Genomic DNA, 15,003 nt, shown 5'->3' with positions numbered 1-15,003 from the left:
AATAATAAAAGTTCTAAATTTAAGTCTTGGTTTATTTAAACTTGATGCTTTCATAATGAAAAAAGTTGTAGATAAATATAAGCAACAAAATTAATATATTCAGTTTTTACATGTTTTGGACTGTAAAGATACTTTGTAATTTCGGTTAGGGTCAAATCTGTTTAGGTTTGTGACCGTGTGATATCCGATAACCCTGGATTATCGCTTTTAATTTTACCCTTTTGACAATTAACCATCTGGTATTCTTGATCTTGTTGTGTACCTGAGACCTTTCTCTCCAATTGTTCTTCATTAACTCCTTGACAATGTCTGAGTAAAGACGAAAGCGCTTGGATTTCTGACTATCATTTTCCTGTGGAATTCGCTTATTTAAGCAGTCACGTGCATCTACTGTGATTTTTAAGCATATATATATATATATATATATATATATATATATATATATATATATATATATATATATATATATTCTAAAATTAAGGATACATGTTTCCGAATACCTTGGATTCTGGAGGCCTTGTCATTGGCCTTAATAATGGTCCACTGTATTTTTTTTTCAGATTAAGTTAAGAGTCGAAGAGTTTATTATTTGCATAACTGTTTTCGTTCGATCAGCCTGTATCTTCACCTGATATGTACGCACCAACGCGTTGTTACGCTTCGTGAAGTTTCTCACGAATACTATGGCTTAATGTTCTTTACGGAAATGTAGGCCAAATATATTACTTTTTAGAAAGACAACCATTGAAACTCAAGGATGAGACTGATGTAATCATAATATCACGAATTAGCTTTTTTCATTTGTTTTACTATAATGAGCTTTGGATCTTCTTTAGTAATTGGGCAGATAGTCAAAGAGTTTGTTTAATCCAATTTTAGGATTCTTGGGTTAATATACAACCACGAACAGCATATTGTGCTTATTTCATAGTATTTAGCTTTCATATTGATCCTCACGGGTAGCTTCTAAACCTGATAACGTTTATGACTCTGTAAATCTGAAATGTTTAAGATGCTTAGATATATATCTGTTGCGCAGTAGGAAAACCGCGACTAGATCAATATCATTCGTACTTCATGCATAATTTTATGGCGGTTTTTCCTGTTTCTTTGCTGCCGTGTTTATATAATCATTCCTTTATTTTTATTCCCTGCAAAAGGGAAAAGAATAACTAACTGAATAGGCGCAGTGGAGTTCTTATATTTAGCACATTGCAGATGAAATGACCTTTCTCCCTTTGATATTTTCCTATTCAACAAAAGCGTATATTGCATCAGAAAATCTGAGCTATTCAGAGATGATATTGCCATGTTGGCATGTGACGTCAAATTGACGTCATTGATGGTTTTAGATAGTAGGAGGATGTTTTAAATCTAATTATGGAAAGGTAAACTTAGACATTGACTTATATCAAATGTTTCTTGTGTTTTTAGAAATTATTTTGTATTGTTTAAAAGTTTAAATGGTTTACACCGTGTTTCATTTATGTAGAAATAAATGAAAATAAAATAACATAATCGGCAGTATTAGCCAATTGGTGAGTGTCGCTCAGCCAATCAGAAAGCAACACACCATCCTCCTTTCTACACCTGCGCAGTGGGATAAACCCTCTGCGCATCGCAACACATTCCAGAAGAAGAGAAACTGAGACCGGGGAAGGGTGTGTCATTCGTGTCAGTGTATGAAAGTCCTGCAACAAGTGTAGGAAGTCAGACGGAGCGAAGGATTTATAAGTGAACGACACACCCTTTACAGACATTACACAAGTGAACAATGGCGACGGCCAAAACCATAGTCATAACGCTGCCGAAGAACATGAGCGGGACCCCAATGGTGCTGCCAGCTCCCAGCCCTGCCACGACGGCCATCGCTGGCAAACAGCTGACGAACATTTTGACAGGAAACTACGTCTCTGTCATCAAGGAGGAGGTTCCAGATATGGAGGGCAACAACGCCGATGGCAAACCTCCGAGGAAGAGGCAGCGTCTGGACCATTTGACCATGGAGGAGAAGATCATGAGGAGGTAAGGAAGGCTTAAACAAAGCGCCCTGGTTTAGGGTCCGTCTTCGATCGCCATTCATATTGGATGAGCGTCGCCTCGATTTGGTTCTGAAAGGTCGTCGCTTCTCTTTGTTGTAGATGCGTCCTCATTAGGTCGTCCTTTGGAGGCACTTGCCCTACGACTTCACGTTTTGAAGTAGGCGTAGGCAGTGTTCGCACAACTAGCAATTACTTTACCTATTTCTTTGCTTCTATCTCCGTCGAAGATATAATTAATCATCGCAGATTAATAATTTATAGGTGTACTTGGTCAACTAGGGTATATGCCAGGCTATTCCTTGGTGGGGGGGCGGGTGGTTAGGTTTTGTCATAACAGGTTAACTGCCTTTTTGTAATTAGTAGTAATAATCCCCATCCCCATTCCCCCGTGGCCTCCCATCAACACAGCCACGCCCACCCGGCCCCTGCTATAATGAAAAAGATCTCACGGCTGTCATTTAAATGGACAATTATGAGGGGAGGTCATAGGTTTAGAATTGGGCTCACCAGGAGAGACTTCCAGTGATTGATTACCCTGAAAGTGATGTATGGGTATTTAGTTATGGCACAAAACAGTTTTGAAATTATATGCAGTACCTAAAGGCTTTAAAAAGCCAATGCTTACCTAATGTGTAATTGTTGATGGGGTAGTAGTAAATCACATAGGTCATATAAATTGACATTTTTCACTTATTTGAGTCAAGCCTGACTCATTTGGCTGGCTAATATTCTTCCTTTAATAATAATTAACACTTATTCTGTTCACTGTGGCCCAAGTGGATGTGGGGTGTCATATGAAGACCTTTTCAAAGGTAGAAGGTGGGCCTTCTCCCAGTTCAAGGCTGTGCTAGGGTTTATTAGAGTTAGGTTGTAGCTCTTCAATCTAACTCATAAGCTGGTTGCAACCTGTGGAAATTGTAACATGTGCAAGTTTACCCTTAATCAGGAGCTGCGGTAATAACCAATATGCAGCACCCCAAGTGAGGAGAATTTTGTGGTTGGCTAATTTAAGAAAAAAATCATCAGTGGAAAGAGTTAGATATGCAAATGCACATGTAAGTAAATTTTTTAAAGATTTCTCTATCTTCCACGAAAAGATAAAAATGGCTGTTTTCAATCCCTAATGGGGCCTCTCACAAAATCGTAGATTTAAGGTAATGCATGATTTTTTAAAATCAATAAATTTTGTAAAATTATAAATACAACTCTCATGATATGCTAAGAATGTGTAAATTTTATTTATCTGTTTTGATAATTGTTATATAACATTTACGTAAATTTACCCAGAACAAAGATCCAGTAACTTTGTTGGATTTATACATGTTTTATATAACATTTCTTTGCAAAATTACATTTACAACTGACTTAATATCAGAAAAGATAAGAACTAAATCCAACAGCAACCTCTTGGTATATTTATGAGTAAATTTACAAAAAGACAGGGTAGATTTAGGGTACTTATCCGCGGCGGCCTAGACTTTGGCAGTTGCGGTTTTTCTATGTAGTTTTACCTACTGAACAAGAATTTTAAGTAATATTTATTCGGACGACTGTAATTAACCCCCAGGGTCCAGTACTAATCACGGCAAAATACATTGGACACCTCAATCCCTAGCGGATGTCGTATCTGCGGTTACGTTCCTTGCAGTCCATGTGTACTGCCACTCTCGATGTGATTCGGAAGTCACGTAAAGCCGTTGGTCCCGTTGCTGAATAACCACTGGTTCCATGCAATGTAAAAGCACCATACAACAACAACAACAACAACCACCATGTGGACTGCTTCTGTAGAAATACCAAAGACAGAAGCGCAGTACATCCTCCCATGAAGTCCAAATCAAAACTAAGTCCTGAGCCACAGTCTCTCTCAACTTAGCCAGTCTAAAAGTTGCTATTAGTGAAATAATGGGCTATAGAAGTAATGGCACCTCATTCTCGCCCGATTCCCCCAATTTGATGGCATGTAAATGCTGTTACTCACTGACTGAATCTGTCGCCCACCCAAAACCTGTTATTACTACTCAGGTGAGCATATTAAGGGTTAAAAGCCCAGCTTAAGAAAAATAACACGTCAATGGAAATAGGAAGACTTGCAAATGCACATTGTAAGAAAAATTTTGAGTATCTGTAAAAGGATTATGAAATTAACCCTTAAACGCTGAAGCGGTATTTTAAAAATAGTTTCCCGTATGACAGCGGCGTTCGTGAGTGAGCGTCGCAATTTTTTTTTTTTTTTTTTTTTTAAACACGGCACGCTTAGTTTTCAAGAGTAAGAGTTCGCTTCATTGATGCCCCCCATCAGAAATGAAAAAAAATATCATATATAAATATTGGGATATATGACGGCGCGAAAAAAGTTTTCATATATAATTGTATACAAATCGCGCTGTGAGCAAAACGGTTAAAGCTAACAAGTTAATTTTTTGTCGTATTGTAAACTAAATTGCAATCATTTTGGTATATAACACATTATAAAACGATCAAGGCTGCAATCATTTTGGTGTATAACACATTATAAAACGATCAAGGCAACACAGAAAATATTATCACAAAATGATGCATGAATTCGCAACGCGCGTACGTAAAGAAAAAGCTGTTTTCAAAAATTTGCCATAAATCGAAATGTGCTAGAGACTTCCCGTTTGTTGCACAGTGAAGGTAATTGATTGAATATTACTAGACTGTAAGTGATGTAGCTTACAATTGCAGTTTTCTACCATTTCGGTCGAGTTAAAGTTGACTGAAGGACAAATTTTTTCTATTTATAGTTAAGGACGAATTTTTTCTATTTATAGTTATTTATATGAAAATATTTCAAAACTGATAAAAGCTATAACCATGGGTTGTTTATTGTTGTATTCTACATGAAATTGCGCACATTTTCATACATAAAACTTTATGTAACGGCTAATTTAAAATGGTGCAAACAATACGACAATCGGACGAAAAAATTTCTATTTTTTTGGAAGATTTACCGCAGACATAAGGATTTTTTTTTTTTTAATAAATTCACTATAAATCTAAATATTGTGCTAGAGACTTCCGATTTGTTGCAAAATAAAGGTAAATGATTGAATATTATTAGAATGTAAGAGTTTTAGCTTACAATTGCATTTTTTTACCATTTCGGTCGAGTCTTAAGTTGACCGAAGGTTGATATTTTGGCACATTATTTATATGAAAATATTTCAAAACTGATAAAAGCTGCAACCATTGTTTGTTTCTTTGTTTTTTTTGTTTGTTTGTTTTTTTTTGTATTCTACATGAAATTGCGCACATTTCCATATATAAAACTTTATGTAACGGTTAATTTAAAATGGTACAAACATTACGACAATCGGACTAAAAAATTTATGATTTTTTCGGAAGTTACCACGCGGACGTAAGGAAAAAGTTTTTTTTTTCATAAATTCACCATATATCGAAATATTATGCTAGAGACTTCCAATTTGTTGCAAAATGAAGGTAAATGATTGAATATTACTAGAATATAAGAGTTTTAGCTAACAATTATGTTTTTCGGCCATTTCGGTACAGTCGTTAGCTAACAATTACGTTTTTCGGCCATTTCGGTACAGTCGAAGTTGACCGAAGGTTGAAATTTTGGCACTTATCATTATTTATATGAAAATATTTCAAAACTGATAAAAGCTACAACCATGAGTAGTTTTTTGTTGTATTCTACATGATATTGCGCACATTCTCGTATATAATACTCCATGTAACGGCTAATATAAAATGGTGCAAAAATTATGTCCGTGACGAAATAATTTCAGAAATGTCGCTGATGCTTTTTAGTGCGAGAAGAAAGAAATTCGCGCTTGCGTAACGATTGTAAACAAAACAACGCCTCGATCCATGAGCTCCCAGCATCCCCCAAGGCGCGTGATTCAAAAGTTTTGGCCTAGTAGGCCTATAACTATTTTTCCGCGAATTTAAAAAAAAAAACTTTTTGATATCGACAATTTATGTCGATATCAAAACAGACAATTTATGTCGACGTTTAATACGTCCAATCGGCGTTAAAGGGTCAATTGAGGCATGATTTTCTCATTTCTTGAATTTTTCCTAATTTCTTTGCAAAATTACAATTACAGCTGCCATGCTATCATAAAAGATAAGAACTGCAAACGACAGCAAAACCCTGGGTGTATTAATGAGCAAATAATTAAAAAGACATCATGGAAGAAAGAAGACCATATCCAGAACACAAATAACTTCATGAGACACCCATTTGGCTAGATTAACCAGAGTTGAATTGCCAAGATTCATTTATAGCCCATTGAAGTAATCATATGGTGTGTAATATCGATGCTAGCCAGGAGTGAATCCGTCTAGCGCTCAAAACTTATCGCTACTCATTGATGGTATCTGTCTGTTAAGGGTTAATGTTTTCCTTAATATTTGGAACCTTAAAAAATATGGCTATCTGTAGCTAATTTCACAGTAAAATAACAGATATTTTTGTTACTGGGCTTTAATTAAAGCACAATTTAGTAGCTGTAGCCTTGGGACCAAGTTCGGGAATGGTACAGGACACTGTGTATTGTATATTACCATTGTTATGGATGAGGTACAGGGAATATTGTTATGGGTGAGGTATGGGGGATGGAAGCATTGTCAAGAGTTGTTAAAGTTTGGTAGTTCTACAGAAAACCTCATTGGGACACTTTACTATGTTCTAGCCCCTTGGATGATTGTATAAACATGACTGTAAATTGATCTTGCCTGTACTGCATTATTTACACCTTTCTATTTTCATTTAAATTAAATAAACATCTCTACAGATACCTATCTTTCATATTACCATCTCCCCCCTTCCCAATTTATTTAGTACCATAACTAATTTTGATTGTTACATATTCTCCCTTTTGATGTACCTTATATATTTTATTTTTTCTTGGGACCAGACAAAGTTGCATTTAATCCATTTATATCCTCATGGTAATTTCTTTCAGTAATGGCTGAACTTAAAGCTTATAGGGCAGTTGCTACTTTTAATCTTTCTCTCACAAAGCATTAAAAGTAAGGTTTTCTTCGGATTTTCGACAATTTTTCATTTAAGGATATGTAGAGATAGAGAGGGGGGGCTGTGGGTATATTGTAGGATAGGCTACTTATACTGGCAGCCGCTGGTATACGATGTGGCATAGGAACAGAAACCCCTTCACAAACCGGGGACTACCTATATACATGGTAGTCTATCCTACACTATTAATTTTTTTAAAAAGTTTATCTTGCCATACTGTACCCTGGTCTTTGCAAAAATGAACATGTGATCTTTGCAAATAGTATGAACATGTCTTCCAACATCCTTACCCAAATTTAAAATTGGTCCAGTCAAAAACTTAGCCTCCTGCCTTTTTTTTTTTTTTTAAGCTTGTCATGTCTATGTTCATTGATATTGTTCGCTATTTCTTTTAAGTTTTTGGAACTTTCATGTTCAAAACATTCCAGTTGGGACCATTAGCCAGCAAAATCAAACCTTGTGAAGGTTGTCTGCTTTTCTAAAAAGTAATTCCTTTTATTATTATTTAAAGCCAACTTGTTTCAAGTGATATGTTAATATCCAGGGCCATTGAACAGCTACTCCATTTTAATTGATTGTAAGTCAAACCCTTAGTTTAGGACACAGTGAAGGAAAGTATGTAGCCTACATGCAGTATTACCGATTAATGGTAATTATTTATACCTTGTGTTCCACAGTAATGTCAGAGGACATTTTATATTTATTGTCATAAAGTAATAATGCTCTGATAAATTTGTAATGCAAAAATAATTTTTGTCATGACTAATTATTAATTTTCTCTTTTCAGAAAACTAAAAAACAGAGTTGCTGCTCAAACAGCAAGAGACCGAAAGAAATTAAGAATGGATCAGTTAGAAGCCCAGCTTGCAGAATTGACGGAGCATGTAAACGAGTTAACTGATCTTACATCTTTACTCACAGAACAGAATGCAGAACTTGCTGAGAAAAATGAAGCTTTGCAAACAATGTTGTCTAAATGTGTGTGTGGATTGAACAGTAGCCAAGTCGAGAGCAATCACAGCATTAGTGAAACCCAGAAAGCAGATGTGTTCGAGGGAGTCATGGTCCCTGTCAGCACACAGATTGTTGGATCAGCAGAATCCTCTCCCCTGCAGCGGGCAATCAGTGTGCTGGCAGTATTGAGGATCATGGTTCTCAGTTCACTATGCCAACATTGGGTAAACACAGCAGTTTTGTCTCTAAGCTTGGCTCACAGCAGTTCAATACCCACCAACCAACTGCAGAGGATGCCAAGCAAGCACACACCTCAGAACAAGTGGTGGGGACCACACCAACAGTCATGGAATCCAGTTGGGACGTAGCTGACCATGATTACATCAAAGGATGTCAGACACAGATGGGTATGAATCTTACACCTGCAGAAGATGAACTTATTGCACAACTAACCACTGTTCTGGGTCAAGAAAATCCAACATGTGTAGACCAGACCTCATCAAACAATGTAGTTCAGTCCTCAACAGACCAGAACAAAGAGGTGGCTACCCCAGATATTTTGAAGGATTTCCTTGATTTTCAAAGCATGAGCACTTCTGAAAACAAATTGGATGTCAGTCAAAGTCAGCAAATTAATGTGAGAGCACCTTCACCAATCAGTAAAGCACAAATCTTGGATTTCCTACAAGACATTGTAACCATCCCCAGTCCTGGATCATCAGGCAGTTCAGAATCAGGGTATGAGTCAGCATTATCTCCTAAATCTGAAGCTTCATATGAGAATAATGGGTCACAAGATTATTTGGATGAACTGGTAGAGTCCCCAACCCCATTGCCAAGCTCTCCAGCTGTCAGTGAAGACTATGAATGTAATTTGGATATAGAAAGCTTCAATGAACTCTTTCCATCATTATTTTAAGCATTTTCCATCATGTTTTAAATTTGATGTAAATAGTGCTTGAAGTTATCTACTTTGTAATATAGATAATGCTGATAAGATACCGTGTTTTTGTAAATAATATATGGTTATGTTGTGTGATAGATTTATTTAAAGTAAGAGTAAGGTATATATTTGTGTATGATATCCAATAAAATTCATTAGCAAAAATTGTTTACTACCCTTTAACATGGTTTGGTTGTGGATTAACAGGTATTTGCATAAATTGGATATTGGTAGACAAAATATTACACTATGACAAATGAGAATAAACTTAGCGTGTCACAAAGGTATGAAAGAAAACTACTGTACTAGTAAATGATAAAAGTTGTCCAGAAATTTGAATTTTTCAATTTTAAGGCATAAATGCCTCTAATAACAAACAAACAGTATAAAGCCCTGAAACTGATGTTGACTTAGTATGTGTTCTTTGTTCTTAATTTTGAAGTCTCATTCTGACCCATGTAACTGACTTTAGTTACTAATTTAGTTGCGTTTTAAACCGTGCTAATCTTTCTGCACCTGTTCTAATTTTTAACCTGATAATGCAGTATCTATTTACACTGAAGGCCTTTGCAAATACAGTATAACCTAAAAGATGAGTGAATCTGGTCAAAAATGAGGCAATCCAGTGCTTTTGAGGAAGATAGCAAGCTTCAATGATACAAAACCATAAAAAAAGACCTACAAAAGTGAATAAAAGTTAACTTAATTTTGCATATTACTATACCATCACATTGAAAGACAATATGCAAATGAATTAAGACTGAAAATATATTCCTTGCAGAGCTACTTTTTCCTCTTAACAGGTCAACTTGTTGGATAAAAGTAATATTTATTTAGTAATATTTATAACCTGCAAATACAATTCTTTTTTTAGAATAATAATAATGAATCTCGCCAAATGATGCAACAGTGCATTGTTTTCATACAGCCAACCAAACAAAAGGTCCAGAAAATGAAGAAATGCTTTAGTATTACCTAGCAAACAGTTACACCAGTGAGGCCATTGCTCCATCTCCCTGTTTGCGGTACATAATATAGAGTACTGTACACACATGCCAACAACAGCTGTACTCTTCCAAAGTTTCATCACTTCTGAATGATCTAGTTTTTAGCATATTGCGCAGGAATACATATGCAAATCACCCCATTTACTTCAAATCAGACGTTAGCAACAATGCACAAACAAATAATGACTATTAATAGCCAATTAATGTTTCTAACTAAATGCTTTTATCCCTCCAAAAATTACTACAGTACATATTATAAGAAGCGCCTCAGTGGCGTGCGTGGTTGGTGGTGTTGGCGTTCCATCTCGGTGGAGGAGTGAGAGAGGTGTATTTCTGGAGATAGAAGTGGACTCTTGACGTGGTTCAGAAGTCATGTAAAGACGTTGGTCCCGTTGCTGAATACCACTGGTTCCATGCAACGTAAAACCACCATACAAACAAACATATTATAAGACCTTCCAACAAAAATGTGACCAAGATACTACAGAAAAATTAGTTATCCCTGACCTTGATAAATATGTCTTTATCATATGAACATATTTAAAAACTTGCAATGAACTTGGCTGTACACCTCATCACCATCAAATTATTTTAATTCCTTATCCTTATTTCTTGTTTCACATAAAAAAAGTTATAATTTAATTTTGGTCTTAATGTATTTTCTAGAGAAGCTACAAAGTTACATTATTAAGATATTAGCTTAGATTTGAGTAAATCACATAGGTTACAATTATCTACTTTTCTACATTATACTACAATAATGAATTATCCTCTACCACCTCAAATATAAAACCAAGTTATTTTCATACTATACAAAATACAGTAATTTTTAAAATGCATTATCTTCTGCTAACTCGAGCTGAGGATCGCCGTGTCCGTTGACTCTCTGAAAGTAGATGAGAAAACATTTAAAAATGATTAAACACACATTCTGGCACATTTCCCAAATGAATTCGGCTATTGTTTTAAGAACAGTATCACAGCCTTGAACTTAAGTCAAATTATTAACAATGAGTTCATTAAGTAATCAATGGATGCTTTTCTAAAGAGTTAAAATCGATGTATCAGAGCCTCCGTTGATACTCAAGGTCGGTCTAATGGCATTAGTTTAGGTGCTCCTGCTCATCCTGCATCTGATCTTTCTATATCCTCCCGCCAAGATGGCAACCAAAACTTATCACCGTACCCATTCAGAAGCCATTATTTCAAATCATAAGGATTTTAACTTTTTTTTTTTTTTTTTGAGGAGTGATGGCAAGACTGGAAAGATGAAAAATTATATTCTACAGACCAATATTTTTCACGAAGAGCTAAATAACTTAGCTCAGTGGTCTGGTTAAAATACCCAAAAACAGCACAGTAATTAGAACATTTTGTTATTTTATAGTACTATTTTGTACATATAATTTCTGGTGTAAATATAGCCAAATCCAAAAAAAATATGTTCCTTCCAAAGATGGCTGGTCCCCTTATCAGTGATCAATTCAAGTATGTCCTTAAGTTTGCATGAAACAAACATATAAAGTTCCAATCAAATGTTGTCATTTTAGTCTCATTTCATATCATTTAAATAGTTTCTGAGGTAGTATGTTTGCATTACCTGTAACACTTTTCATAGCAGGTGGTGGTTTGCTTAGGTTGTCTTCACTGCCACTTTCCCTTCCTCCTTCATCTTCACTCGATGAGTCTGCAACTTGGAGTCTCACCCTCTTTACCTTGGTAACTGAAATTATCATGAAGCAAATAATGCTTGAATTTCTCTGTATATGCCACAGTGTGTATCACTACAATTCTACATTATAAGTACTACAGTATACTAGTAAATAAAATAAATAGCAGAAAATTTGGAACTGCTCAAGTTGGCACAACCTGTCCTCAATTGACTATTTCACAGTAAGAAAAAAATAGGACAGAAATAACCCGACATACAATTAAGAGATAAATTATTGTTTTTCTGATGTTTCTACTTATCATTTTCTAAGTGCCTATGAATGGGTCTTTCCTAAAATCTGGATTTCAATATCTTCATTATTACTTCTATCTGAATAATTAAACTAAAGACAAGATATACAAAAGCTTTCCTTGGATTATTTATTCTCCACAAGATACTTCATACTGTACCTGCAACTACGTACGTCGTACCTAGCAATTTTAAATCTGTTTTATAACAATTCTGTAACACAACAAATCAATAATTTAAATACCTGTTTTGGAAGGCTTTCTTGACTTGGATTTTGCGTTCGCAGCATTAGTGAGAGCATTTTCATCTTCGACACCTTTGTCATGGTTTTCTTGTATCTTTGCCTCCAGTTCATCTATCTGTGCCTTTGCCTCTGGCTTACTGTTCTTGCGCGCATTAGCAAGTATGCCAAGGAAGAAGTCAAACACCTCAGGCTCATGCAGTTTATCTCCATAACAAGCAAAGTTTTCACTCAACTTCCTGACGCTTTTGTCACTGGTAAAAATAAAAGATCAAACTTAATATCAGTTATTATTTTTTTTTTACATTACAATGAATGCAAATTGCAATTGGCCACAGGTTAACCAACCCAAAATGAAAATATGAATTCTGCAAGGCTGTATTTAAGCAAGATGGAAACATTAAAAGATCATGCTTAATATGAAGAAATTACAGCTTTTGAAAATAAAATTTACACTGGATACATGCTCATTACATTTATATAGAATATTTGTGTGTGTATGTACACAAATTCCAGATACTTCCTCTACAAAAAAAAAAAAAAAAAAAGGTAAAAAGTAATGCTGTCAAACTATTGAGAATATGCCATCCATGATTGGTTTCCTGGGTCCAGATAAGAAAACCAGCAGACTGACAACAATGGGAACAAAAGAACTCCCATTTGCTGGCTGTTAAAATGCACTTGAAATGAATAAGGGCATTTTCTTTTAAATTTGACATAAATAATTAAACAAATAAAATCTTAAAATCTTACTTGTACTGAAGTAAAGACAAGCAATATGCAATGTCTCTCCACTGCCGTGGAGTTATGGTGGCTTGGAAACGATGACAAAGCTTTTCAGCAAGAGTTTCCAGCTGCTTATCCTTCTGCAGTAGAGCAAATATGGGCCTGAAAAGATTTCCAAAATTCGAATAACAAAATTTATGAAGCAGCTGAAGTCCATCATAAACAAGAACAAATGCTAATTATAAAATAAAATTGGAGGTAACAGATATACATATTAGGACGATCGAAAATGTTATCTGACTTCTAAAAACTACACAGTCGACAAAAAGATAGTGTTCATACAATATTTATACAACCTAAAATACAGTAGTAATACTACTAGGTTCAGAAAGTCATAATAAAATTCTTTTGTGAATACACCAAACTCACAATTAGACTTGGTCTCTGCAAGGGAAATGTTAATAAACTTTTATTTTTAGGAAACAAAAATTTAATTCTTACGTGACAACAAGCCTCACTGTGAACTCATAAAGCTTGAGAGCAGACATATTTGCAAAGCCCAAAGTAAACAAAAGCTCTCCCACAGTTACAATATTAAGGAGAAATGCTTGGATATTTGGAACTTCTGTGGCTACCAAGCTTACAGGGAAGATTAAAATGTTGATTCTCTTTGATTCACTGCATCCAATGAGTTTGGTATAAGCATATAGTGAGTAGTAATCTAGGTTGTTCTCAGGCAAGAATATATTACCATTACCATTGGATTGGTTGTTTTGTGACAGCTACTGTGACATGCAAAAGACAAGAACTGTGCAACAGAAAAAAAAAAGGCAAAATGTCACATGCAAATGTCATATTACAGTGTCTGCCCTGTACCGAAGGTAGTGGTTATTTTGTAACAGTTACAGGTTTTGAATACAAAATAGCAAATCATGCAATGAAAGAGGAAACAAAAATTAAATTTATTACGTTTAATATACTGGTGATGACCACTTAAGATCCCCACTTAATTTAAGTAAATAAATTTAATTTACAACAGAATGAAAGCATTACTGGTCTTTCTGTATGACATGGAATGAAATTACATAAAATATATTTCACCCAGGCAATGGTGATGCTAATTACATATATTTACAAACTGCAAATCTAGTATATCTAGCATATTCTGCATGTAAGGTGTCTGGGTGATTACAGTAATCAGGACTGCAAATGCTTAAACTGAGGAAAGGTATTAGTGAAGAGGAGGATGAGAAGCAAACCATGCAGGAGGAAGAGGAGAAGAAGCAGACCATGCAGGAGGTAAAAACATTACTGATACCTGTGTCTTAACGGATTGCAAAGCCAGTACACTGAGAAAACATAAAGAAAAATATGATCAAGTGGAAAGAGGCTTTATCTACTATCAAATATCAATATACCATCAATAAATAGTAAAAATTTATGTGCATAGGCCATGTGTTTCTCTGTGCAGTGGTGACTTAGGCACTTGCAATATCCAAGTTTGGTCAGCACTCCACAAGGTGTAGGACAGATCTTCCAGGACATTCACTGCTTTGAAGCATCTTGCCTCAATGTACTTCAGATGTGGAATCCAAGTCAGTCTACCATCAAAAGCTAACCCAAGAAACGCTGTTTCAGTAACAATGAATTTTCTGTTCATGCATGAAGAGATCTGGACAAGGAAAAACTCCTCCTGCACAGCAAAAGTGATGGCTACCACTTCACTTGCCAAAAACCCACAACCAGAACCACTCATCCCAGCCCACCCCACCACAAATAATGAGATAGACAGAAAGAGTTGTGGCTCATTTTCTTAAGTCTTCAAAGAAAGAGGTTTAAAAAGTTCATACTAACCAAGAGCTTGTAGGGATGGACCAACACAATTTTAACATTCTTCAAGAAGTCCCTGACAGAATGTCACAGAAGTTTCTTCTTCCCACAAAGTACTAATCAGCTGAAAATGCCCAATTAACCAGCACTTTAATATCTGCTTGATGGCTTCAATGTAAACCTGGTACAGGCAACAATATAAATGCTTCACCATCATAAGGTAGCCCACGAATGTATGGGGTAATGGTGTCTATTTCCCTGAGGTACCTTT

General features: G+C 35.5%; 1 protein-coding gene and 1 pseudogene across 2 annotated transcripts in view; one reads left to right on the top strand and one right to left on the bottom strand.

The window, feature by feature from the left end:
• Positions 1 to 1,616: 1,616 nt before the first annotated feature.
• On the top strand, positions 1,617 to 9,133 carry LOC135198128 (uncharacterized; annotated as a pseudogene).
• A 1,479-nt stretch (positions 9,134 to 10,612) lies between these two features.
• The window catches only part of LOC135198127 (condensin complex subunit 1-like), a 66,360-nt gene continuing 61,969 nt past the window's right edge, over positions 10,613 to 15,003 (bottom strand). For both annotated transcript variants that reach the window (XM_064225600.1, XM_064225601.1), the window contains exons 26-29: positions 12,930 to 13,064; positions 12,180 to 12,430; positions 11,576 to 11,698; positions 10,613 to 10,861 (exon numbers count right to left, since the gene is read on the bottom strand). In XM_064225600.1, coding sequence (XP_064081670.1) covers positions 10,815 to 10,861; positions 11,576 to 11,698; positions 12,180 to 12,430; positions 12,930 to 13,064 — 556 coding nt within the window. In that variant the 3' untranslated portion in view covers positions 10,613 to 10,814. The remainder of the gene's footprint in view (positions 10,862 to 11,575; positions 11,699 to 12,179; positions 12,431 to 12,929; positions 13,065 to 15,003) is intronic.

Source organism: Macrobrachium nipponense, chromosome 21, assembly GCF_015104395.2.
Source record: "Macrobrachium nipponense isolate FS-2020 chromosome 21, ASM1510439v2, whole genome shotgun sequence".
NCBI lineage: Eukaryota > Metazoa > Arthropoda > Malacostraca > Decapoda > Palaemonidae > Macrobrachium > Macrobrachium nipponense.
Note: the sequence above shows the minus strand (reverse complement) of the source record. Positions and strands in the feature narration are given on the sequence as shown.